At 44.2% G+C, this 26,966-nt stretch overlaps 1 protein-coding gene across 10 annotated transcripts in view; it reads right to left on the bottom strand.

Annotated features, from left to right (window-relative positions):
* LOC143208960 (protein gustavus-like) overlaps window positions 1-26,966 on the bottom strand; it is a 258,290-nt gene that overhangs the window by 86,259 nt on the left and 145,065 nt on the right. For 5 of the 10 annotated variants that reach the window (XM_076424004.1, XM_076424049.1, XM_076424070.1 and 2 more), the window contains exon 2: window positions 4,518-4,562. The exons of the other annotated variants lie outside the window; for them this stretch is intronic. In XM_076424004.1, the coding sequence (XP_076280119.1) occupies window positions 4,518-4,546 (29 nt within the window). In that variant the 5' untranslated portion in view covers window positions 4,547-4,562. The remainder of the gene's footprint in view (window positions 1-4,517; window positions 4,563-26,966) is intronic. 10 annotated transcript variants of the gene reach the window in all.

Raw genomic sequence — 26,966 nt, 5'->3', positions numbered from 1 at the left:
TGATCGCTGATCATGTTTCTTGGGACAACGTCTGTCACACTTCTTTCAGTTAAAACAAACTACAGAAGTTTTACTCGAATTCTCATTTCTATGGTTTTCTTGTAGACATTTTTAATCAACTGAGAATCGTTCATTGGTTCAAAGCTTGCCGAAGCAGTCTCACGAAAAGGAAATCGAATGAAAAAAAATTCCTTAATAATTTCTACCGCATCCTTCAGGATCCAAAGATCGTTCGAAGATGTCACTGTAGCACGAGTCGCGTGCGATTTAGCAAAATCCGCAGCGTCGATCGGCGTGGGCAGAGACCGTGGAAAACGTAGAAAATCGGTGGGACCGTGATCGATGACATTTAGCGTGACATTTGCTTAACTGCGAAATTTCGCTCCTCCCCGGGATCATTCGCGGATCAAAGATCAATCTAGTTTTCCGCGGCACGGTATTCATTAGCCGCTGTTAACCGCTCCGTTCTCTTCCCCGGGCGGATCGCAATTAGAAATTCAATCGTAGGCCGGGTCTAGTCGGCCCCAGTCGTCGAGGGGGAGAAAGGATGGCTCTACCGAGGGAAAGGCTGTCTTTCTCTTTCTCTGCCGAAATCGTGGCATTTCGAAGCCGGGGTTCGTGGGATTTGTGAGAACCAGCCGCGATCCATTTCCTCCTTTTTATTCACCATTTTACATCTGAAATGAGACTCGTTGCGCTGAGACCAGCTACAATATTACATATACGCATTAACCCTTACCACTCGAATGTCGATTCTGAGACGCCATTGAAAATTGCTGTGCCATTATTTAAAATAATATTTAGACTATTAAGTACGAGGTGTTATGTCAATTTCATATTCATAAAATTTAGAAAATGTTCAATCAATGAAAAAATCTTTAATTTTCGGGTTAAAATAGCTCCGAATGCAAAAGATTGGCTTAACTTAAGTAAAATTTGTGGTCTGCCATTTTCGAAGAAATTGAAAGGCATTGCTGTTGGGTTGGGCGACTATTTGTCCACTGAAAGGTACTCGAAGCTCAATTTTATCTGGCTGTCATAGCAGTCGAGGCGTTTTGCGAAGCGTTCGCACGCCGATACCACCAAGTGCGTGCACGCACTCGCGAGCACCCACACGTGGCCGAGTGCACGTGCACCTCCTATGCTCTGATATTAATAATGGAGCGAGGATATACGCGGTCTGCGCACGGTCACACCGCGAAACAAGCCACCGACCCGTTCTACCGGGTGAACGCGTCGAAAGGGGGGCCTGCAACGTCTGCTGCCATGATCGGCGACTCCCCTTTCGCTAGACCATAAGAGAGAACCACCATCGACAACCCAAGTGCAACTGCAGGACTTCCGAGTTCATCGTTGTTCCCTGCAATAAGTATTTCGAAAGGGATCTGAGACGCATGCACACTCCGAGCACTCGAGTGACGTCGGTAGACTGTGGATCTTTATGCGAAATAAAAATATACGGAGCAACAATAAAAAATTGTTCTTAACCTTTCCATTATTTTCAATTGCACCTATTTTCGTCATGAATCCATAAAATCCGTAATCTAGATGTCAGATTAGATTCTAGACGCATGAGCGAGCCCTCTTTGTCCTGGGAGAGCGCTAAATTGCCCCTGGGAGCAGCGTCAAAGTTAGAGAGTCTCCCGTTTGCTGATGATAGACTCTCTTGTCAAGAAATTGGAACTAGTGTCTCGAACCTGGTAGTTCGATATTGCCGGCGATAGAAGATTCTCTGAATGTACAGTGGGCGTAGCTTTCTGGCTGGGGGTGTGGTTACACAGCCCTGGCTGCGTCCCTGAGCTAGTCTTTGTATTCTATCGGAAGTCTTGCTCCAAGTACTACAATGTATTTTTCTGTTGAATTTGTCCCTCTCCATTGGAATTGTTTCATGAGAATAGTCAGATTCTTGTGTTGCGTAAATGGGCGGGGCTTGGTGGCTCTCGACTTCTCCTGAACCAGGACAACAATCCAAACAATTAACAATCGAGCTCCGAAGACCACAATGTATGTACCATCCTGCATTTTTATTTGTCCTATTTGTTATTACAGTAACCGGGTTTTAATTTTCGACGAATGGGCGTGGCCTGGTGGCACTCGGCTTTCCTATACCCGAAGCAGTACTCCACAGGGCAATCTGTGACCTATGTCTCATTAAAATCTTGCTCCAGAGACCAACACCTTCCTTTGAATCTCCCCCTGTTGTTTAGAGTAATTCCTCAAGCAGTGGGCGTGGCCCGATGGCTCCTCCGGAGCCAGGGCATCGCTCCACAGGGTACCGCGAGGTCTCACGGCCAATAATCGTGCTTCTCTCGAAAAAACGGGCAGCGGTAACGAAAGGGTCGGGGCCGTGGAAGACGGCGAAGATCGATACGCAACTCTCGGACGACTTTTTTCCCTAGCCGACCTCTTTGTTCGTTGGTTTCGCGTTAAGCTCCTCTCCACCCACCGATCCTCCTACGATAAAGAACTCGGAGCGGTGACGCCTTTATGCCTGCGGGACACGGCGGAAGTAAATAAACCAGAAATTATTAATACGAGCAAACGCGGAGAAGGTTGTAGGCGGAAGGAGGAAGAGTGAGAGAGCAGCTTTAAAACCGCCTAATTGCGCATCGGGACTTCAAAGAGCGGTGCAACGGTGGCCGTGTGAGGTCGCTATACTTCTGTCCCGGGCGCGTTCTAATTAAAAATTACGAGCCGTTTAACGCGAGGCCGCGTAACACGATCGTCGCGCAAACGAGGAGAAACTTCGACGACCTTCGCATCCGCGGCCAAGATCCTGGCCGGTGATAATTCGCGCCTCTTTTCCCGAGGAAACGACAGAGAGCCAGGGCTTTTTTACGTTTCACTCTGCAACGAGAGAGCTACGGGCTGCGGCGGTGGCAACGGGGCGAGGCACGGCGAGGCATGGCGAGGCATGGCGAGGCGAAGCGAGTGTGCGTGTCGACGAAGCCAGCCATTCATGACCGTTCCTCCAGAGGCCCCACCTTTCGACGACCTCGCCGCCGATCGATCCACCTCCGCGACCTCGTCAGGATTTTCTGAAAACGTTGCATACACGAATCCAACCGCCCCAGACACTTTCGTTGTATCGTCCCGGATGCAATTTTCTCACCATACAAGGTAGGCCCAATCTGGATCAGCCTTGTGTTTCCAAGATGAAATGACTCTTTCACCCTACATATAACGACTAGAGGGACTCTTTAACTCCACTGAACGCGAAATATAGAGGAAACATTATTTCTCCTTGTCCAACAAACTTTCTTCAAAATTCTTTCTTACTACTACATCAATGATTTTGGTTTAAGGTGACTGCAAGGTCAAACAAATGATATTACAAGATTTTCCTCTTGATGCTAAAAGAAAGTAATTTACTAATAAAGAGAGAGATGGGTCCCGAAGATTTTCGTGGGAAGAGGATCGGTGCAATTTTGCGGACGTATCGATAACAATGGCGGCCGCAGCGGCGCGCGATTCCGCGAAGCGTAAATCAATTATCAGGCTGGCTCGGCTCCCGGCAATTAATCATCGATAAAACAATCGCGAGTCCGGCGAAGTTGTTCGGTATTCTTTTCGGCGGCCAGCCACCGTGAATTATCCTCGGCGAGGAGGAGCGAGCGGAACTCCTGGGCCGCAGCCTTGACGCACCACCACCGGCGTGGTCTTCGAAGCATAAATACCAATGAATAAAGATCCTCGGCGAACTTTCATAAATATTAAACGGAAGTTTTGAGCCGGTTGCTCGCCGCCGCCGCCGACGGCGCTGCATCGCGATCCTCCTAACAAAGGGTCAAATTGCACGGCGGACCGTAACTCGTTAAGGGGTATTCTGGTATTCCAGACGCGAAATTTTCCGAATTTTTCCCGGAAAACCCATCGAACTTTTTCCATCAGGATTTTACGCACTTTGGTATTTGAAGTACATGTCCGATTTTTGTTTAACCCTCGTGTATTGCGTTTCTTTCACCACATTGTTAATCTGTATTCCTCTAAAAATAATACAAAATTTCTCTGAATATCTCTAGTATATTAATTTATAGTCTTAAAATGAGAATTTGTGCAAATCTGTTAAACACAAAAAGTTTTCAATAAACTATGCATTTTAATTTTGCGAGTTATCTTTTTTTTTTATACAAGAAAGGGAATTGATAATCGTAAAGAATCATTAAGAAGAATATTTTAAATCATCAAGAAGAATTTGAAATATTTTAGTGATAATTTAATTACTTATTCATAGAATAAATCTAATGGAATGAAATGGGATTAAAAACCGAGCCCTTCCCGGGGTTATTCAGGCCGAAAAGAAACTAAACAAACAAACAATAGTTTTTTTTTACGAAGTACGTTCTGTAAAACATAGGTCGACTCGAAAAAATCGATTGTGTACGGGCCCTAGACCAGAAGACCCCTTAAAGTTTCACAGCTACGCGTACCTACCTACCTCCTGCGAGCAGGTAGCGCAGGTAACAGGCGAAATGTCCCTGTCGCCGACTTTTGCGTTGAGAAAGGGTTAACCGTACCTGCGATGCTCGGGAACGATTTCTATCATGGAGTCGCACCCTTACCTGAAACAAACCAACGACAAACATCATGAGCAAAACTGTCAATGAACGTACTTGCCTATAGTAGGATCGACTCACCGGATCTCTCGTATCCGGTAAGAGGATGCCTTCGTTCGTAAAACCTGACCAGGGAATTAACTTTATTGCCGGCAATCGATGGGGAAATTTATGTAGCTGCCGTTTATTATTAGTAGACATTGCTTCTCTTTTCGTTCATGCTCGGGACCGCTCGAAATTCCGATGGGAATACATTTTAATAAAATTCTCTCGAAATTATCGAGTCAACTCTGACCGAGGTGACGGCCACATTTTATCGATTTTATCGATGATGGGATTTTTTGTAACGCTTTGCAGTCGGAGCTACTGTAATTCGAAAATTAAACACTTCTTCTGACCTAGAATAATTTCATTGTATATGATTTTTAACCGACTTCGAAAAAGGAGGAGGTTACTCAATTTGATATGTATCTGACTTTTTTTTCTATGTATGTTCACCGATGACGCCGAGATGGATGGACCAATCGGAACGAAATCTTTTGCATTTTGTAGAGTATGTCCCCGGGGTGGCACCGTGAAAAAAAATTGCATTTTTTTATTCCTTACGATTTTATTTGCGAAAAATGAATTATTTCACCGATTACTCCGAGATGGATGGACCAATCAGAACGAAACCTTCTGCATTTTGTGGGACATGTCTCCCAATTGGTCCCTCGAAAACGAATTTTGCATTTTTTTCATTCTTTGCGGTTTTTATTGCAAATAACCAATAAGACTGAAAAACCATCCTATGGTGTTCTATAAATTCTGCTCGTTCCACTAAAAAGTGTGGAATAAAAAAATTTTATGACATTATAAGTGTCTGAGTCACCACTCGACTGCTAATGATCAATTCAAGTGAATCTTTCACCTTCAATTTAAGGTGAACTCAACCGTTCTAGGTTAGTAAAGCTACATATCGGAAGGTAACCGAATTACACGACATTGTAGCAAGTTCTGAAATAAAGGAGAGGGAGAACTTTCACGATTTGCAGCGAAAGAAGGAAGCTCTGGATCCGTGAGTCACGTAACTAGCAGATCTACGTATTTACATGCGACGACAAGCCGGAATATGAAAGGTCCTCCAACAGTCACAAAGGAAAGGGACGTTCTCCTGCGAACGGATCCTTGGATGAAGACACACGGGTGACAGTGCACACTGGGTGGCGCATTAGTAAACACTCGACCATCGAAACAGTCATTCTGCTATTTATCTAGCGAGACGCTCCAGTTATAACACCCTAAATCAGCTATAAGACACTAACGAGCATAACTGATTCAACACACTTTAAATCAGAATAACTTTTTTATGAATGGAGCAAACGACTTCAATTTCTCTGGTAAGGCTAGAAGAATTAGTTTAGTAAATGACGTCTAAAAAATGCGTTTGATCGGAATTGCGAAAAAAAAATAGTAAAAATTGATTTTGACTACTTTTTTAGCTGGGCCAATAACGAAAATTTAAAAGATGTGTTTGGTCAACTCGTATAAATTATATACGCTCTGAAAATTTCATTGAAATTAGTGAATTGGTTTGAAAATTATAAACGATCAAAAGTGGTAATTTGTAGTGAACCATAAAGTGATAAGTTTTACCATTTTTGATCGTTTATGGCTCGTAAAGCAATTAACTAATTTCAATGAAATTTTCAGAGCGTATATAATTTATATCAGTTGACCAAACACATCTTTTACATTTTCATTACTGGCCCAGCTAAAAATGTCGTAAAAATCGATGTTTGCTATTTTTTTCGCAATTCCGACCAAATGCATTTTTTAAAAAAATATTTTTTAGACATCATTTACTAAACTAATTCTTCTAGCCTTACAGAGAAATTGAAGTCGTTTGGTCCATTCATTAAAAAGTTATTCCGATTTAAAGTGTGTTGAATCAGTTATGCTCCTTACTGTAAGTTATCTTACTGGAAAGTAGCTTTGAACCTGCAATCAGAGTCGCCAAATTAAGACTAGTCTCCCCACTCTACCTTCCCCTTCTACTCTGTCACGTGACTAATCCAGTACTGGCAGAGAGAGAGTGGGAAACAAACTGTTTCCCCTCGATTCGAGTTAATTCCCCTGACTCTGGCTGCAATTCCACAAAGAGACACCAATGAGATCTGGATCAGCCAACCTCGAGGTCATAATTATTGCGAAAGGGAAGGATACTTCCCCGTTAATCGCGGCCAACCATAAATTCATAGCACGTCCGTTTACGGGCAAACAAATGAAGCCAAACTAAGCAAACACGTCGGATTCCATTGTGATTCAAAGCACCGAGCAAGAGAGAGAGAGAGAGAGCGAGGACGTTAGAAGCACAGTGGAAGCAGCCGGCTCGCGCAAATCTGCACCGTGTCTCGAGTACCAACGAGCGGATGATCCGTTGTCCTTTCACCGGTGCACTCTTTTTTAATTCCCGCAGCCGTTTTGTAGTCGCGAAACTTTTGCATTTGAACGGGCACGGCACGGAACGTGAACGGCGAGGACGGCCAGCGAAGAAACGCGGCGAAGGTCCGTGGCCGGGGCTCTCTCTCTCGTGGAAAAACAGGCTTTTTTCGAAAGAGAGACAGGACGCGAGGGCATCGCGCACAATGGGGACACGGTAGGCCTGTTCCATTCTTCATTTTGCAATCGCAGTTCTGCGACGATAATGCACAAGGCTCTCTGACCCGCTCCTTCGTCTACAACGCGACCCGCAGCCCGTCCCGACGCATTCGATATCCACCTGTCCGTCAATCTACCAGACTCTGTTTAATTCACATTTATTTCCGAGAAGTATTCGTTGCTACCGACCGTCTCGTTATCAATTGATCCACACGAGTATTTATAGGATCAAGTTTTAGAATCTTTCCAATCTTTATATTAGATCTTATGCAAATAAACGTTTCGTTCGTCCTGGGTTCTAACAGACCGCATCAATATTTGGGTCCATTTGAATATTTATACGTGAGTATTTCTAGATCTCGAGGGTATGGCTTTAAACGGATCGGTGCTTGTATCAGATTGCGTATGAATTATTGAAAATTTTTATTGACCATCAGGAAATGAGGAAATAGACTTTGAAAACGTATGGGTTAGCAATGTCTCAATTTTAACAGGCCTCTAGACAGTGTGTTGTCTAACAGCTCCTTCAAAATTGTTTGCATTAATTGTCGAATAGAAGTGCCTTTCTTCCTGAAACAATTTTAGTCAGCTGAAACTTGTCAATGTTCTCAAATTAATTTGTTTGCTACTTTAAATTGTACATTTTTTCGACAGCAACTCGAAGGTTAATTACGTCGACCTACGAGTTTGGTTTAGTCGGGTCGTTCCGGAGTTCGGAATGCGGTTCTATGCAAATCGGTGCACGCGAGAGGAATCGCCGGAGACAGGAGCGCATCGGGAAGGTCGCGAGGCGAAGCGAGCGGCGCGAGGCGCATAAATACGTTCGTAGGCCGGACCAGTTGGTGTCTAGACGAGCCAGTGTTCTAGAAACAAACGGCTCTCTCGGAGTTATTCCGGACGATCTGGTAAAGGTTAAGGCCTCGAGAGTTCGATAGCCCGAGAGAGGAGAGCGCGCGACAACGTCCATCCGCGGCGACACTCGCCGAATTTCCTCGACGTTCTCGCGTCTCTCCACTTCCTCGTTCGCTCGAGAGTGAAGGGAACTCGCCCGACCAGCCAGCGTAAACACGCCAGGCTCCGTAATGCGTTTCTAAAATTAAAGAGCCGCGTTACGCGCCTGTTCGAGCAACGCTGTGGCAAAATCTGCGCACGCGTAATCCTTTCCACAAAGATTACGCGTGATTCCTCCATCGTTTAGAAACGCTCAAGCTTCCCAACGCTCGATATTGGCAAAGGAACCTGACCAGTTCTTCGATGTGATTTAAATACAAACATTTCCACTCAATAATTATTAACGAAAAAATTCACGCTTCATCCTTGAACACAAGACAAAGTGTCCAGAAAGTTTCAAAGAGATCCGCTTTTTAGTTTCTCAGGAAAAAATTGCCAAGGATCAACTTGCCCTAGACGAGTTGTTCGAGTATAACCGAATTCAGATATACAAACATTTTGGCTAAATATTTTGCAACGAAAAAATTTACACTTCTTCCCTGAACACAAGACAAAATGTCGAAAAAGTTTCAGAGAGATCCGTTTCTTAGTTTCTCAGCAAAAATTACCAAGAGTCAACAAATTGCCCAGACGAGTTGTTCGAGGATAATTGAATTCAGATATACAAACATTTTCTCTAAATATTTTGCAACGAAAAAATTCACACTTGTTCCTTGAACACAAGACAAAATGTCCAGAAAGTTTCAAAGAGATCCGCGTGATAGTTTCTCGGGGAAAAAATGTTGAAGCATGTTCTAGACCGGGCGTGTTTGAGGATAATCGAATTCTCGAGTAAGATAGCAGCGTTCCGCTCGCGGTTCGGAGCGGATTCGAGTTAAAGTAGTTTGGTACAAGCGAGATCGAGACCCGGACAAAATATCGATTTGTTCTGCGGCGATCTAACGCCGGTTTCCCAGCCTTAATGGCCCGTGACGGCGGCGGTTGCACGTTCGCGCGATTCGCGCGTGGGCACCGCCGTGAAATTTCCAGCTATTCTGCGCGCCGATTGTGCCGGCGTGTTTGCCACCGAAAGGTTGCACCGATCCGCGAACTATAGTAATAGCGGACTGTAGTACTAGCTCAGGCGGGCGCCGATCGCTTCCAGCTGTGCATCCGCGATCGACAGCAGCGATTCATGACTGTAAGGACGTTCGACAGCCTTGCGGCGCTACAGCAACAGCTACCGAGAGATGCAGATGCATGCACGACCGATGCAGTTGCGTCACATTTAATGATCGAGGGATCCAATACGCCGACCATCGAAATTAGAGGATCGAGTCCTGGCGTTCGTCGTAGATGTTCAATCGATTGTAACTTCGCGAAAAATGGACAGATTGCGATCTGACTAGGCTCATGTTAAAGGGTGAAAATTTTACTTTCACATTTATGCAGTGATTCGTGAATGGGTGATAAACAGACTTTGGATTTTTATGCAAAATAAATAAATTTCTTCTCTTAATTATTTCAATAAAATAATAGAACTATGTTTCTAAATTTGTAAAATTTTTTTACTGTCTTGCATTTGATCTCATTCTTGCAAAATGAAAAATCGAGAAAAATGATTCAGAACATTTTTCTCGTTGATGTTATGATAGGGTCGAATATTAAAGTTTCTTTTTGCAATAATGCATATAAAATTTTCTCTAGGATTTTTCTTGACGGTTTATTGCAATTTGAGTAAAAGTTGCGACGCTGCCTTGCGCAAGAGAAAATGTGAAGGCTGTATACATAAATAATTCCTGATACAGTACACCCAGTACACTTTTTGGGAGGACCGATTTCGGAGAAATAAAACATCTAAGTTCAAAGGGCGTTGGAGAATCGATCGTGTCGAGAAAGAATTCCTGGTGCGAATGGTACAGAATTAACAGATGGATCCCAGTTCTCCATTCCGTCCAAGGTTAATCCTACCGGCAACCGCAATCACTTTCACGTCGATTAGCAAACGCGTACTTGAAGACTCGACACTCATCATGTGTCAGGGATCGTCGTCGAGCTACCGATCGCCTGAGCAAAAAGTTCAGGGTCTCGAGCCTATTCGCGAGACTCCATTTTCAGCCGTGGCCCCTGGCCCTCGACCGGAGCTCGGGGCCAAGCCGATTATGCTGCGTTATACAAGTTGCTATAACTACATAAATACATGTTACTATAAAAATCCTATGAAATCTGAATACAGTAAAGTCTTGATGTAAGAAGATCCGTGCTGTTTCTGAGATCGTGTAGTTGTAAAATGTCACAAACAAGTTGGTGAATGTTCTTTACAGTGAGTACGGCGCACACAGAAACACGGTTCCCAAAGTAGTGTTTTAAAATTGATCGTTCAAAGCGGCGATGATTTGTGCAGGAAGGTAATAAGTGTCGGACAGCCGGTGGTGGCCCCCGTTAATTCAAGCGATGTTTCGTCGGTGGTGTAATTCTAAAGGAGCGAATTAGTAGGCGACGCGGTGCGCTTGTATATTTGCATGAGAGTTCGCCTCTGCCCTGCACCCCGGTTATCGTGGCAGGTTTACAAGCGTTTACAAACGCTCGAGACGTGCTCCCGGTGTCCTTGTGTCGTTAACACGATTAGAAGTTGCCCAACGGCGGCGTGTGAGAGTGCCTATATTATCCGGCGACGCCAAGTAAGTCTGTGCACTCTCTTGCAAAATCGTCAGTCCACCTCCGTAAAAAGCGCGATTCCGCGCCGCGCCGCGTTGAAACGCTCTCCTCGCGTGCACGCGCCAAGGAGTTCCTTGGCGAGCGAGAACGGATCGAGAGTGCTCGTCGCAGGAGAGCGATCGAGCGATCGAGCGCGGCCTTCGGGAGAGGAGATCGAGCGCCGACGCTGCTGTGTCGCTCGCTCGATTTTGGTCATCGGGGACGGACAAATATTTTTACGGCGCTTCCACCGACTATGCCACTTTCGAAATGTCGAAAGTAGAAACGGCGGGAGCTTGCGGTTTAGAAATGACGAGCGTGAGGTCACCGGCGAATTGTTCCGTTTACCCTCGAACGATACGTGGAACTTTTTCAACGATTCCGTCGTTCGATTCTGGCTCGGGAAGATGTTGCTAAACTGAATTCGATTCACCGTGACCCGCTCCAGCAGAACACTGCAATGCGTTGCTTCGATTTTTCTGAAGCATCGAAAGAAACATCAAAAAATGCCTGCGGGAATACAAGTGAATCGATGTTTGCAACCTGTCTTTTCAGCCAAGGTATTCGTGACGTAGCTAGTGCATCTTGTTTCGGAAAACTCGCGAAGTTTCGCGATGAAAGGTACATAGTTGAAACCGGCGCGTTTCCCAGCAACGTGAATTCATTGGTCTTTTGTAGGCTGCCAGCAGGTTGATTTACGCACGCGGAAGAAGCCTTGAATTCTGCCCGATAAATAATGAACGATTGCGCGAGCGACGTTCCGGGATCCGAGCCAGATTTTGCACGGTGCGTTGCTCAATTTTACGAGAACGAGCAGGAACGAAACCAAACGAAACGGAACCGAGCGATAGAGCCGTGTCGTCCCGGAGAACGGCCGTTCCGCTCTCTTCGAACGGTTCTCGGTCGCGTAGTCATCGCTTTGGAACGGAATTCGGTTTGTCCCTTTGTCTCGAACACGGCCGCAGGCCTTTCAATTGACTCACTTTACGATTTTCCCCGTTTAACTACGCTCTTAACCTTGTTCGCCCTTTGGTCTATGACTCAGCGGACCGAAACACGTTGACAACGATCGATCTCCTCGCCTACCACCCGAAATGGTACCTCGCTTCATCGGACCGTGATGTGTCACACTGAAAGTTTTGTAAAAATTCCCCGGAACACTTTCAAATCTTCGAACGAAGTCAATGAATCAGTCAGCCCAATTTTCTCTGAGAATGATATACATCGTTCATAGTTGGATTCCAAGTTTCCCAATCATTCTGTCTATTTTCACATTTCTAAAAAGTGCAATTTAAGAATTTATTATGTTAATTAATCCATTCATTATTTTGTAAAAATGAATCTCACGCGGACCTGGCGGTGCACGCTGTATAGATGGTATAGTGTTCAGAATGGGGATAGTAACAGATAAATTTAGAGTCGCTCGAATATCGTGGGCGGGCCACAATGCATTTGCCAGATCCTAGAAAGAACAATAAAGACCGACCTAGAATCGCGAGGTTCTGCCGCTGAATTTTCCCGTTCCCCGACGGATTTTCTGCTCTCGCTCCACAGCACGGTTGTATCGGTATTTATAATGGTCCTTGATCGCGGGACAATCGTTACCGCGTCGCAATCGTCAACCTTTGTCGCCGCGCGCCGATAGGATCCGAGAGAACCGATCGGATCGGATCGGATCAGAACGGAACGGATCGGTCCCCGATCACCTGTGTGCGTCTTATTGATTCCTAAACGCCTTTCAAACGGCTTGTGACATTGGTCGATTGGCCTTTCCTAAATACCAACCCGCCAACCATGTCACGTCGCATACTTAGCCAACGAGTCGATCGGCGTACACATGCTGTTTACCGTGAACGAGCATTTCGTGGGCGATCGACCGTAGGATCCGATCGTTTCGTATCCCACGTTCGATCTCCGGATCGAGAGCTTTTCCCTCCGGAGAAGTGCATCCTTCAGCTTTCGAAACCGGGCGCAGTTCGGTACATGTGCCGGAAACATATTTCACTGTTCTCGTCGTCTAAATCTGAATGAAATCCGGAGAAAATGAAAGGCAAAAGCGACGCTGTAACACTTTCACTGGCAGCGTCATCCGTACCTGCCGATGATTGTGATGTCAAAATTCGAAACATCGATCTTTTTGGTTTACTAATTTTAGTTTCATTAATTTTACTCCTGGATTAATTAATATAACTAGTATGTGATACAGCAAAGATGTAGAGGGACATTTATCATCATTTTCTATGTAAACTGTCACTGTGACAAAAAAAGTTTTGTCTTTATTCTTCAAGGTTATTTCGAGGTCACTTCGTGTTTTTTAAAACAAATTCAGCATACGTCTTTGAAATGACCTCAATATAGTATATGTAGCAGAGTTGGGTAAAAATTTAATCAACGATTGACTAATAAATTTCTACTTCAATCGTTAATCGCAATTAACAATTAATCTCCTAATTCAGTCGTCAATTGCGGTTAACGGTTGAATTTCTACTTTGGTTGTTAATTGCGATTAACGATTACACTCCTTTCAATGTTAATCGTCAATCGGATAATTGATTAATGATTAACTGCTGAAACTTCGAAATGAAATACGGAATCAAAACTGTATGAATACTGAAAAAAAATGTAAACTGAGAGCTTTTGTTGAGATATACATATTTCTGTCAATTCTCCATCTCCGCTCTCTGTCTCTATCTCTCTCCTTATTACAATTTATGGATAGACCGTATGGCGATTAACTTCATCAATCGATTGAATCAGTCTCCGATTTTTCGATGTAGTCTTCTTTTAATCAACGATTGACGATTAACTTCGTCAATCGATTAATCAATCAATGAATACTTTTTTAATCGTACACATTGATCAATCAATCTTGATTAAAATTTTAATCGATTAATGCCCAACTCTGATATGTAGTATAGTCTACTGCACTGAATTGCAAATATCAAATATTATCATGGTACTAGAATACTCGACTTTCATAATCACCGGCACAAATAATAGCTGCAGTATTACATTAGAGTGCAACGACGTTTCCGTTAGAGCGCGGAAAACAGCATGCACGTATGCAAGCCTGCGCCCAGTTTTCCCGAGGAAACGCGAGTTCGAGTCGCGAATCGAGAGCTTCGATATGGGTCGCGAGTAAGAGGCGGCGATCGCCTTAATTTGTCATTAACGGAGCTGGAACAGGGAGGGATAAAAAGGCGCGACACAGAGGGAAAGAGAGCGGAGAGTCTGGGGCACGTTCGATTCGTTGCGAGCCGCGCAGCGTCCTTGCACCGTGGCTCATTCATTGGCTGGTGCACTTGCAACGACACCGCGGCAAGCTGCGCGCAATCACGCCGCTCCGTAATGAGTCAACGCTATAAATATTCTCACGCTTTTCCGACCACTTTTCTGCCGCCTCGAAAGTGTCCCTCGAGTTGAGTTTCCCGAGGCCGTAGGCGTGCAATCGATCCCGAGGTGCGTGCGCTTTGCACTTGCATCCGCGCTGCACCCGGAAGGATTGCATTTTCGCCGGAGCACGCGCTATACTGCTTCTGGCCGAGAGAGGAAGATCATTGGATCAATTACATGTTTCATTTTGTACAAAATATTTATCAGCTACCGCATTAACTGTTTTCTTCAGGTGAAATTACTGAGATTTACATATTGAATTAAAAATATAATCCTGACGTTCTTCCACAAAATCGAAAGAATTTAATTCGGGAAACCAAAACTGGAAAGACAGAATTTATTATGCTGGCTACTCTGTGAACCCTCTTCTGCATCCTTGATGTCCTAATCCAATTTAATTCAGTCGGCTTGAATTTTTACAATGAAAATTAACTTTTTCGACTTGGTCAGCCAATAGTGTCAGCCATGTAATTATGAATTTTTTGTTACAGATTTAATGCATTTATCTCAAAAATGGTAATATACGAACTTGTGGAGACACTAGAACAATGTGATCACTAGACTGCAGATCTTTATGCAAAATAAAAATCTCCTACCTGAATTGCAACAAACCGCAGTGAAATAGAAAGTTACTTTCTTTTGTAATATCTCTAACAAGCTGGAAATAATACAACAATATTTCTAAATTGTTCTAATGTCCTCACTGTTTTCAGTTATACGGGGAAGTAAATTTTCATTTAATTCTTGACAATTTTATTATTATTATTATTATTATTATTATTATTATTATTATTATTATTATTATTATATACGGACCGAGGTCCTTTTATACAAATGTTTACAGTTGTTTACAGCAGAACTGATAAAAACAAAAAGAAACAACAAAAAAAAGTCTTAACCTAAAATTTACATAAGAAGGGACAAGCGCGAAACTAAACAAATACAGGTACCATATTAACAAATAATCTTGCGTAATTTTCTTTTGAATTCCTGTAACGTGCTATTAAAAAAATCAATATTATTATACAGTATGTTTGAGCTTGCAATAATACGATTTGAAGGATTTATTACTCCATATGTGGATTTGGATTTCATTGTATGAAATCCTGCTCATGTTCTCAAAACTCGTTCAGGAACGTAGAAATTGATTTGCCTCAAGAGTGCGGGACAATCTATATTATTATTTGTCAAATTAAAGATGAAGCTCTGGTCGGATACTATTCTTCGATCAGAAACCAGGCTGACTGTGTTTAATATTTATTTTGTTTGTCTTATATGCACAAAACCTGACAAATCTATGCTGCATTCTCTTGTATTTTGCACTAATTAACCTTCTCGTTCCGACCTCATCAATGTACTCTGACCTCGAATAGTTCTCGGCACGGGTTAATCGTTTCGCTCGAGATTCCTTCGGGAACCTGTCGGTTCCGTCGGGACCGTCGTTGAACCCGTTGCATCGTTGCACCAATTATTCACGTCATCCTCCGTTAAACGGCAACCGAGGGTCCCGCAAAAGAAGTTGAGAAGAGGAAGAAGAAGAAGAATGAGAAGCTACCTGTGCATCTTGCAGTTCCCGGTCGTTCGTCGAATAGACACGACCTCGTCGAAACAAAAGTTACCTTTTGCCGTTCAGGGGGGGGGGGTGGGGGGTCGACATTATCAACAGCCTTTTGGGGACGTTTTTCTACGGGCGCCTAAACCAGTTCGACCGGTTTCGCCGAAAAACTCCGGGCCGGTTTTCGAACGGTAAGCTTTCGGGAATAGGGCCCACAGCCTTCATGGGAAACACGGTTAACAGTCTTCTCTTCTTCCTTGCGAACCTTTCCTCATCTCGTATACCTACCAGGATCTTTCACCTTCGGTGATCCTCGGGACGATTTTCGAGAGCGACGCCTCGCTAATCAACGATAATAACTCGACGGGTCACGAGTGGCCGAGGTCAGTTACACGATCGCCAGCTTTCACTCGAGACGAACGGAGATATCTCTGCGTTGTGCCTCGAACAATAGGGGACACATCCTTACGGCTCTCGTCTCGAACAGATCCGAGTGAAGCGCGTCCGAAGACGATGGAGTTCGACAAAGTAATTGGAAACGTTCTGGTTTAGAAGTCGTAAGATTGTAAGACGATAGAAGTCGTGGGTTTATGAGATTAGTGAGCGTGACATTGTACATTGATCGTATGAGGATGAGTGTTGGCTGGGAAGCCATTTTGAAACCGATCGGACGATTGTGCGTTTTTATGCGAAACGAAACATCGTCTTCATTGTGGAGATCCTCGACGCCATATAAAAGTGTCTCTCTTTGCTGGTTTATTTATTCAGTAATTTTAATAAATTGCGAACAGTATATCAGTAATCTTTCTTAATCCCTCCACTGTTTTAAATTGCATAAAATGTTTTAGACTGCGGATCATCATGTAAATTAAAATTGTCCAAGTCGATTTTATGAAACAGAAATTAATTGAAAATGCATTTCCTCTTTTAACAATTTTAAGTATAATAATCCTAATGCTTCTTGCGATCGTCCATTTTTGTCACAAATCCATAAAATCCGCAGGCTATTTACAACCCTGTTTTACAGACCTTTATAAAGTATTCGATAAAATGAAATGACACAAATTCGCAATCTAATCATGCTGATGTAAAATCATTTGGAGTTTCAGCCATCGTTCCCTCGATTTCGAATTTCTCTCTGAAATACAGCCCACCGGATGCCACAACTTCTGCCCACCTAGCCTGGAACAGGCTGCGCCAATAAATTTCTATCTCTGTAACCGTTGATCGGATCGAGTCGATTCTTTTTTCATTCCAATCAGAACGGTTCGGTTTACCATACGAATTTTCTGTTCTAGAAAAATTCATTCACTAGCTCTCCGATAAAATATTAAACAAATATTTTCGCCGGAAGAACCAGGGATTCTGCGATTGATCGGCTCGTAGGCGGCCGGGAAATTCGCGAATGTGGTTGATGAGTTTTTTCCAGCGACTTCCGACGCCGATATTACGATAACCGCCGCGTAAAAAGCCGGTTCGGGTCGAGGGTCCGCCGTCGAAAAGTTTCCGCGTAGGAAATCGTTGCCCGACGAACATGACGTAGCAGAACCGGCTAAAAAATTTATACATTCGCCGCGGAAAGGGTGAACGAGAGGTTGGGGGTCGAAACTCAATTTCAGAGGTGCAACAGAATGGAATTCCCCGGGTAATAACTGGCCCGCGGCTGCGGGACCAAGCTCGATACGGGGGTGTATCAATCGATTTTGTAACCGAGCAGTCGGATATCGTTATCACCGAGCAGAGGAAAAATTAAAAGAAAAATAACGGGACGACTATCCACTTCGACGGGAGCAAAAGGATTCCGTGTTCGTAAAGAGAACCGTCGTCTGCGAACCAGGACTCCAACGCAGCTCCGTTTAATGAAGTTCCAGAGCCCGGAGCTGATTTTACTTCAAACGCAGCGATACGCTCCTCCAGGTGTATGCTACTCTAGAATTTCGAAAAAATGGATTTCTTTATTACATCTTCTTCAGGTACTTTTGGAATATATCTGCACAAGATTTCGATTTGCGGTATCTAATCAATTACTGCACGTTTAAGTATTGTATGAGGTACTACATACATTTAAAATGGAATTATTGTAGGTCGGAGGAAATGTTTAATTTTCAAGTTAATAGCTCCGACTGCATTGGTTAATATGGCTGAGAGAAAATGGGATTTTTAATTACTTAATGTGTTTAATTCTGATTCGAAGCGTCGCACAGTGGGCCAGAAACCGATCTTTTTGGACAAAAATCTGCCGACAACTCAGTTTTTCATTTGTAAATGTTCGTGAAGGACTATACTTCGATGATGTGCTGCGCGAAAATCGTTAAGTTAAAGTGCAAAATTCTTTGAAAGAGCTATCAATCACAGTTGATGTTGTCAAACAGGGAGCTGGTACATCGAATACTGGGAACGTGGCCCGAACTTTCTTTAGAAAAGCCGAATCAGTTGCTACAGTGACTGGATTAAACGCGGTTATTATCACAAGATTGCATAACATTCTTCAGGTAATTACATGTGACAAGAAAGCTGATTCTGTGAAATTCAAAGAATATTGTTCGGAGATGGCTAAATTGTGCATCAAAATTTATCCATGGTATAAACTACCTCCATCAGTTCATAAGGTACTGCAACATGGAAGTGAAGTACTTGCTACATTTGAACTGCCAATTGGTTTGTATTCAGAAGAGCCACAACAGGCAAATAATAAAGTCTTCAGGAAATCGCGAGCTAAATACTCCCGAATGTGTTGCCGCAAAAAGACAAATATATATACTTATAAGCTCTCTAAGAATAAAGGATGGCAAGCATAAGGAAGTTCTTTCTCAAGAAGCGAAAACGCTGCTGTTGGATCAATAAATTAATGGTAAGTCTCATAAGTGCCGAATGTAATTCTATTCAATTGGTAATTCTCAGGGCCAGATTTGCAGTTTAAAATTTTGCGGTTTAGGGTTCAGGGTTAAGAAGTGTCAGCAACTCAGCTGGGACATGCAAATTTATTGTATGGGCGGATGAAGTATCGGAGTTATTGGGTTTTTGTAGATAAGAATTCTTAATTTCTTGTGACAGTTAACGATTTTCGCGCAGCACGTCATCAAAGTATAGTCGTCCTTCACGAACATTTTAAAAAACATTCCAATTGAATCGATGAAAAACTGAGTTGTCGGCAGATTTTTGTCGAAAAAGATCGGTTTCTGGCCCACTGTGCGTCGTCTGGAACCGATTCCCCATAGAAGAATTCCCCGATGCCGAACTGGGACACCGTAGAAATTACGGAGTCGCTCCTCGCGTGGCGCGTGGGTGCCGGAAACAATTTCCCGGCCGCTGGCTTTGGACACGTGCCAGGTGTCTTTTCCCCTTTGCGAACGGCATCGCGCCGCTTCTAGTTTCGCAAGCGGCTGGCCACTCGATCACTCCTTCCTCGATCGGAAGTTTGACGCTCAAAGAGAAAAAGAGCGAGAGAATCAAAGACTGCGGGAGGATGGGGGGTACACACGGGAACAAGGTCGCTAGTTTTCATCCCTGTGACGCAGCGGCCTCATTATCGTGTTATTCCACTCCATATTGCTCTTCGGGTTTAATAACGGCTCCAGCACCCTTGTACCGTGCTTCGCTGCCGCTTTCGATACGCCGACGACAAAGATTAATTAATCCGAGCCGCTCTGGATTGCGGCGATGTTCCCGGGGCCGCGACGCGACGCCCCCGCATTTTCATCGAGCCACCAGAACCGTCTCTATTAAATTTCAAAAATCCCCGCCTCAAAGGCTTCTCAAGGCTCTGCATTTTTATCCCGTTGGCTGTCGAGGCATGCTGCCTCAAAAAAAAACTGGCATTCTACCGCGTAACCCTGTACGAACACTTCCCAATACTTTGCACACAACAGCGCTTTGTCGATTCTAATGACCTTGACACACGATGTAAATAATTCGACGACCTTCAAACCCCTTGATGTCAGCTGTAGGAATATACTGGGGGAAAAAAGACATATTTTCTTCTGAATTTTCAAGGTGACCTATTCGTGGGACTGCTCAAATAATTTCTTTAATTATTTTGTATACTTATCTAGCACTTTGTCAGACAATTACCACGTTCATTAATGATACACATCCTTATTTTTGACGCGGTAGAATCGCATCGAAAAGCAACGGATGCGTGAGAGGCTCGCGGCTCCGACAAATCTTCGGTTTATTTAATGCATTATTAATGGACGTGCACCGGCGTTGCACCAGGCCACATTTGCATCGGGCGAACGCCGCGGGAGGCGCAAGCCGCCTCGCGTGTCTTACATAACGGTGGCGCGGGAACACCTTTAAGGGAATTTCCCTTAAAGAGGCTCGGCCGAGATGTGAAAGGGGCAACGCGGACTACCAACGAGGGAGGAAAAGGGAATGTCGTTCGCTATTAAAGGGACAGCTTGACCAACGCCACTTGCCGAGGGGAGGAGGTCTCTTCCAGAACTCACGGTATTGTTCATCGCCCCGACAAAAGGGTCTCCCTCGAACTTTTACCCTGAACACAACCGTCCTTAGTCTCTCATTCTCTCTCCCCTCTCATCTCCATCCGCGCGCCTCTCATTCCCCAGAACCTAATTTCAACTTTATTCCCGCGACTAAACGACTGCCCTTGCACCCTTTCCTTCCTGGTGGCTCGGGACTCCTTGAAAAGGAACGACGACACTCGGCCCGCTCGTTAACCCCTCTTCAACAGATACCCCGACTCGTTACGCAACGAAAACTATCGATCTCTCGAATCCTCCGATGTATTCGAATTCTCGCCGTGGACTCGGAAGTCATTGTTTGCCATATTCGCATGTTTTTAACCCTTTTGATTATTTTTCGTTACTCTAGTCCGCACAAAAATTCCAAGGTACTCGTTACAGTCCCTAATTTCACGCGATCCCCTAGCCAAACGCATAAACCTTCGCGGAACGAGAAAAATTCGCGAATACACGGCAGTTCGCTGAAACTTGGTTAGCGACCCATTAAGCCAGCAACGGGTTGAAGTATAAGGTTATGTAATAAACTCTTCGCACGGCAATTCAGCGGCAGCAAATTTTACATGATATTCGCGTAAGCGTATGTTGAAGTTTATAGCGCGATCTGTTACGATTATTGTTATTATTGGGGAGAGGAGACCAGTTCCATCGAGCGCAGTGCTTCGCGATATCGGTAACAAAAGTAACTGGTGTGTTATGTAGACACGCAGGAAGCCGGGCAAGTGGCAAACAGGTTTTTCTCGTTCGCTTTGCCGTGCTATCTCGCGACCGCGTGTCCGATTCAATTAGCGACCGTACAATTAACGGTCGAGATACTGAATCGCGCTGCAACTTAAACGATCCACCGTTCGATCCGCTTTCTGTCTCCCTCTCTTTTCATATCATTTCTTGGGTTCAGATACGACTGAATATCCTTTGCAATTGGAGCTAAACAAATTCCAACAAAAACATCCTGCAAACAGGAGCCAAGTTCCTATGGCCGTAAAAAGTTCTGAGATCAAACAAAATACGGCCAAGTTCGTTACCTTAGAAATACCTCTTGCAATACTGAAAAAAGCGTTTGTAAAATTTAGTTTAAAAGAACGCTATTTAATTTTTAAAGAGTTACATGGTGGGCTAAATGATTCAAACTTGACCGCTACCTAACACCTTTTATGGCCATTGGTTTAAAAAGTAACGAACAAATTTGAATAATTTAGCCCTCCATGTAACTCTTTAAAAATTAAATAGCGTTCTTTGAAACTAATGTTTACAAACGCTTTTGTTAGTATTGCAAGAGGTATTTCTAAGCTAATGAACTCTTGGCCGTATTTTGTTTGATCCTACAACTGTTTAGGGCCATAGGAACTTGGCTCCTGTTTACAGGATGTTTTTGTTGGGATTTCATTTCAAGTAGGTATCGAAGAAAAAAAAACATTTTCTAATCTGCAAGACAAAATCCAAATTCAATGCATCGAAGATTAACACTCTGTCGGCGACGCACACTGGGCTAAACCCACGAAATCTGTGTCAAAATCAAAGAACTTTCGATAGAAATGAGATAGAGCGACGAAATTTTTTTTAAATGAAAGCTGAAACTTTGCAGAATATGGAATAATTATGGAGATTGTGGTACGAACGTTTTTTAAAGTTGAGAAAATTCGTTAAACTTGCACAATTTCAAGAAAATTGTGGTTTTTTCAATACCACGCGCGGAAAAATTTTTTTTTATCACGCGACACATCATTTCTCGTAGATTTTTTCACGCTGATCTCGAATCTGGTTTTAAAATTTGTCTACGACCTCCGGATTTTGCAAGAAATCGATTTTTGTGAACACAACTTTTGAAATCATTTTTTCGTTGAAATGAATTGGTAACCCACTAGTTTGAAGGAATATTGTATTCTCATATATAAAACACATTAAAAATAATCAATCTCCATACTTATTCCATATTCTGCAAAGTTTCAGCTTTCATTTTAAAAAAATTTCATCGCTCTATCTCATTTCTATCGAAAGTTCTTTGATTTTGACACAGATTTCGTCGATTTAGCCCAGTGTGCGACGCTCGGATCCGTTTTCCCCCGCCGCCATAGACGATGCTCGGTGCAGTTTCTTTTATTTACGTTAGAGCGATTGTTTTTTTCATCAGTATTCGTTGCGACTTCGAAGCTAATAAAACGTATACTTATGTATGTTATATGCTGCTATGTTCTATCCTACGTACCTATTTCGTAATGTTTTTTTTCAATACAACCCCTTTAAGGTGTAAAATGTCAAACTTTGATAATTATTCCGTTGAGTGTTTGTTATGGTGGACCTATGTACCAAATTTCAAGCTTGTAGATTAATGGGAAGTACCCAAAAGGTTTTGATGATCTGTCAGTTAGTCAGTCAGTGACAAAGCGATTTTTGAGGTCCTATATCTCGGAACCTACTAATGCTGAAAGATTAATGTTTTGTCAATATTGAGACATGATAGCATTTAACAAGTGTACGAAATTACAATTCTCCATCTGCCTCCAGTGCCGAGGTATAAGCCTCTAAAAAACGGCTAAGTTATTTCGTGTAAAAGGAGGTAGTGCGAGAGCTTGGCTGGTGCATTACCATGCACCTAAATTGATTACGAGCACTATTGGACCAGGATTCAAATGACTCCTGTTTCCCCGCAGAGAGGGTACAGCCAGCTTCAGGAAGCACGGTACATCCCCGATCGTTCGAAAGTTTTGGGGACGCGTCGTGATCGAATGATCGACAGGCCTCGATCCTGCTGTCGAAGGTTCGCGGATCGAACTCGTCATCCGTCAGGACCACTTTCTAACGGTGACCGATGCGAGTCCTCCTCTCGTATTGAGAAACACGCGCGCGACGGAGGACTTTCTCTCGCGCAAACACACCGAGGCTGTCGCCTCGCCGTGTTCTATCCTTCGTTTCTGTCCGAACGGGAACGAACGAATCGAAACGGGGACACCGGAGCAGCTGAGCGGAGAGGAGAAAAAAAGTGAGCGCAGTTTTGGTTGACGCGCTGCGCGTTGCGCGGAATAACGGGGACACTTGCGGTAGATCGGGAACGAGAGCGCAACAACGGAACGCCCCGGGAAAAACGAAGGAGAAGGTGCGTGGGCCGAGCTCAATCAGCCGGCGAGCGATCAGGAACTCGGGGGAAACAATAATCTATCCTGCGAAACGTGTTTCTCGAGAAGAAAATCCTGATTTCTCCCTCGAAGAACAAATGAAGAGAACCGAACGAAACGTATCACGTTTTGTATCCCGGATCGATGTACCCTCTGCTGATCTGATAAGGGACAATGGAAGAAATACGTAGGACATAAACGCGACATAAATTCCGGTGCAAAATATGGTAGCAATAGGATCAGAATTTACGATCGTCCTCGCTAGGGAACGCCTAGCTTCTTTCTAGGAGAACGGTGTCGCCGTGCCCGAAGCGGAAAGCGCCTCTCGGAAGAATTCTTTCGCGTCCCGACGCCGTTTTAGGACGGGTCTTGCTTCATTTTCTACTCGTCGCTGACCCTCTTACAGTGATTTACACCATTCGAACGTGGAAGACCCCCTTCCTCTTCTTCGGGGGGTTTAGAAGCCTGCGATGGGCTTCGAGAGGCTTTCACGATCGCAACGTTTCTTGATACAATGACGAAGGTTATTATTGATAGTGAGCTTCGCTGACGTGCTTTAATAATCTTGAGCCGTGGACAACGGTGTTCACTTGCAGGGCGAAGTTCTAAAGGGCACAAGAACAGTCGTTTTGATTTGATCAGACCATAATCCACAATTTCTACTGAATTATTGAATCTGATGACATTGCACATTATTCACCATGTGTAGCTTAAACTTCGACTACTGCTAGATTGCGAACTTTTTCAAAATCAATTAGCATTCCGAGGGGTTCTGGAATGAACACGGTTTGAACTTTCTTCGAGTTTGAGAGGGAACGAGTTCCGCGGAACAATTACGGAAAACGGGAGCGTGGGTGCGCTAAATCGAGCAGAGATCGGTCGAGAGAGGCGCTGCGCGGCGGCGCGTGTAGCAACAAAGCGGGGGAAACCTTGCGAAAGTTACATCATCGAGGCTAGCGATCATTATACCGAGTTAGACGCGCGCCTGGCACGATTCTTGGGGGGCACGGCGCATTGTGCGTAACCGCGGTTTTATCGTCGGCTCCCGCGAGCCACGTAGGTGGATTCGAGCGAGCGAAACACCGCGTCGGAAACGAGCGATGCTCTCGCCGATGGCAAGCAGAGTGTAACCCGCTGGTTATGCGGCCTAATTAATTTGCCAGAGCTCGGTGGCCTTGAGAACGACATCGATATCGCGGAAACTGTTCGGCGCAGAAATTTACTCGCGACAATTTTCAGGCATTTACAATCGATCTTTAGGAATTTTTCTCGGTGAAACTGCCGAGCCTTTCGCATTGAGTGTTTGCACACTTATTTATTGCTATTTGAAATACAAGTGTGATTTATTTCAAGTGAAAATAATCAAAATCACACGAGTTATATATTTTTGTTATAGAGATCAACAAAAAATCAAGTTCTTTCACTCAGAGAGAATCTTCTCAACTTCTTCAATAACTGTGAAACTGCAATCTGTTCGGTCATATCAAGTTCAATGTTCGATTTGAAGTTAAATCACATCGTCCGTCAGATTTCACATTGACAGCGCTAACGTCTGACAATTAATTCGACAACACCGTTCAATTACGTCTCGCATCGCTGAAAGACTTTTCAGATTGAATGCTTTGCGGAACATGTTAACGAGCACACTCTCCAACGTCCGCGATAACGGGGAAGTGGACGTCTCCGATGATAATAAATGAAACGATATGTTGATCGCTACGGTTCGATGCTCCCGTCATTTTTGAATGAGCTCGAACCGCGTGTAACAACCGATAAACGATCATCGGGGATGACAAACCGGCGATCCATTTCGTGTCGCTGACGGAATTAGCTCGCGATGCACGGGAAAACTGGTTCTCCGGACTAGACACGCGAGTTCGGAATTACAGATCGAGTTTATTTTAAAGATCATTGCGTTCAACGTCTCCGATGCGCGCGGACTGTTTCACGATCAAGGACTTGGCTTCGATTTGCTCGTATCTCGCGTGTTTCTCGAGGATTCTGAATTTCCAGGTCAGCTTCACGAGGATTTCTTTGGGTTGCAGAAAATGGCACTGTGTGATAACGAAGACATTATTAGTATCAAAAGATACCAGGGAAATATCTAATAAATACTGCATATTTTCCTGAGCTTAAAGTCTTGTATCTAGCTAGAGCATGATCTTGTTCTACAGACAAAATGAGCACATCCTACTTATGGGAAAATAGGACAGAAAATATTCTCGTCTGAAAAAGGTGAATCTCTTTAAAGCGGAAATAACGTTTGCTTCTTTCTTATTAATAGACTGTGGATATCCATGTAAAAATTGTCTGCCTCGGTGGCAACAAGCAGGCGTTAGAAATAGATTTCCTCTCTTAACCCCGATCAAGTATTTATAATTTGTTAAATTCGTCTAAGACCTTTACAGTTTTGCATTCGACATGTTCAGTGTTATCATTCATCGTGCATGCATAAAATCAGTGGTGCAGTAAGTCCGTGACCATTGCAGAAAATACAATACAAATTTCTTTGCCACTCTACGAACAATAAAGAACCTCTAATCACCGTGGCTGTCAAAGGGGTTAATCCTCGTTATCAGCGCTATACCGACCGATCCGACGATAATCGGCCAGAAGAGAAAGAACGAGGCGTGTGTCGCGGGGACACGGTTGTTCTCAGAGTGAGAATGACGCGTAGAGGTCTAATCGACCTTATTATTCGCTGAACAATGAACAATTGCGTACAAGCGTAGAAGTAATCGACGGTAGGTTGACGAAACCCCGTGTGTCACTCGAGGACGCGAACCAGCCGTCAGGTTCTCCTCGTCTCCCTCTCTCTCTTTCTCTCTCTCTATTTCTCTGGAGTTTTTCTCGTTCTGGAAACACCGCGGCCTCGTAAACGCTTTCTTTTATCGTTCCCTCGCTTTATTGCCGTCCGACAAAACGACCGTAACAATACGAAGCAACTCGGGGAAATATCGCGTCCTGATGAAATCTTCTTTCGCGGAGGAGGAAGAAGAGGAAAAGGAGGAGGAGGATGAACGGGCGGGGGTGGAGGATGGAGGTCGAACGAAACCGACCGAAGATGCTGAAAGAATCTCCTTCGCTCTCCAGCCTCTCCCGCACAGTGAACCGCCGCGCCGGTGAATAAGCGACGGAATATTTTCCTAACCCGCTCTCTCGGTATTGCAGCGAACGAGGTATTCAAATATTTAAACACGAAAATATACATGGGAGGCAGCCGCATGAATTATGCATAAGACGTGTCCACCACCTCCTTTGCCTCTCGTCCTTTCTCTTTTTCTCCTTCTCCGGCCACCTTTCTCTCGTTACCGGCCTTCCTCTTCAACTCTATTCTTCCATCTCCCTCTGTCTCTCTGTTCTTCTCTCGGAGCCTCTTCAAGAAATTCTGTCAGACTCTACCTGTGGCTTCCCACCTTTCTCTCTTTCTCTGGACATCTCCGCGTCAGGAAACGCCGTTGTTTATGCCGCCGTAACAACGAAGAATATTCTGCGCGATCGGCACTCGAAATATTACCGAACCGGGAGTCGGTCAGCGACTTTACGCCCTGGCGCTGGTCAGAAGACCCGCACTCTGTGCGAAAGAATAATGGTCGGCGTC

Source organism: Lasioglossum baleicum, chromosome 1, assembly GCF_051020765.1.
Source record: "Lasioglossum baleicum chromosome 1, iyLasBale1, whole genome shotgun sequence".
In the NCBI taxonomy this organism is placed as follows: Eukaryota; Metazoa; Arthropoda; class Insecta; order Hymenoptera; family Halictidae; genus Lasioglossum; species Lasioglossum baleicum.
The sequence above is the reverse complement of the archived record's forward strand: the minus strand, read 5'-3'. Positions and strand labels throughout refer to the sequence as shown.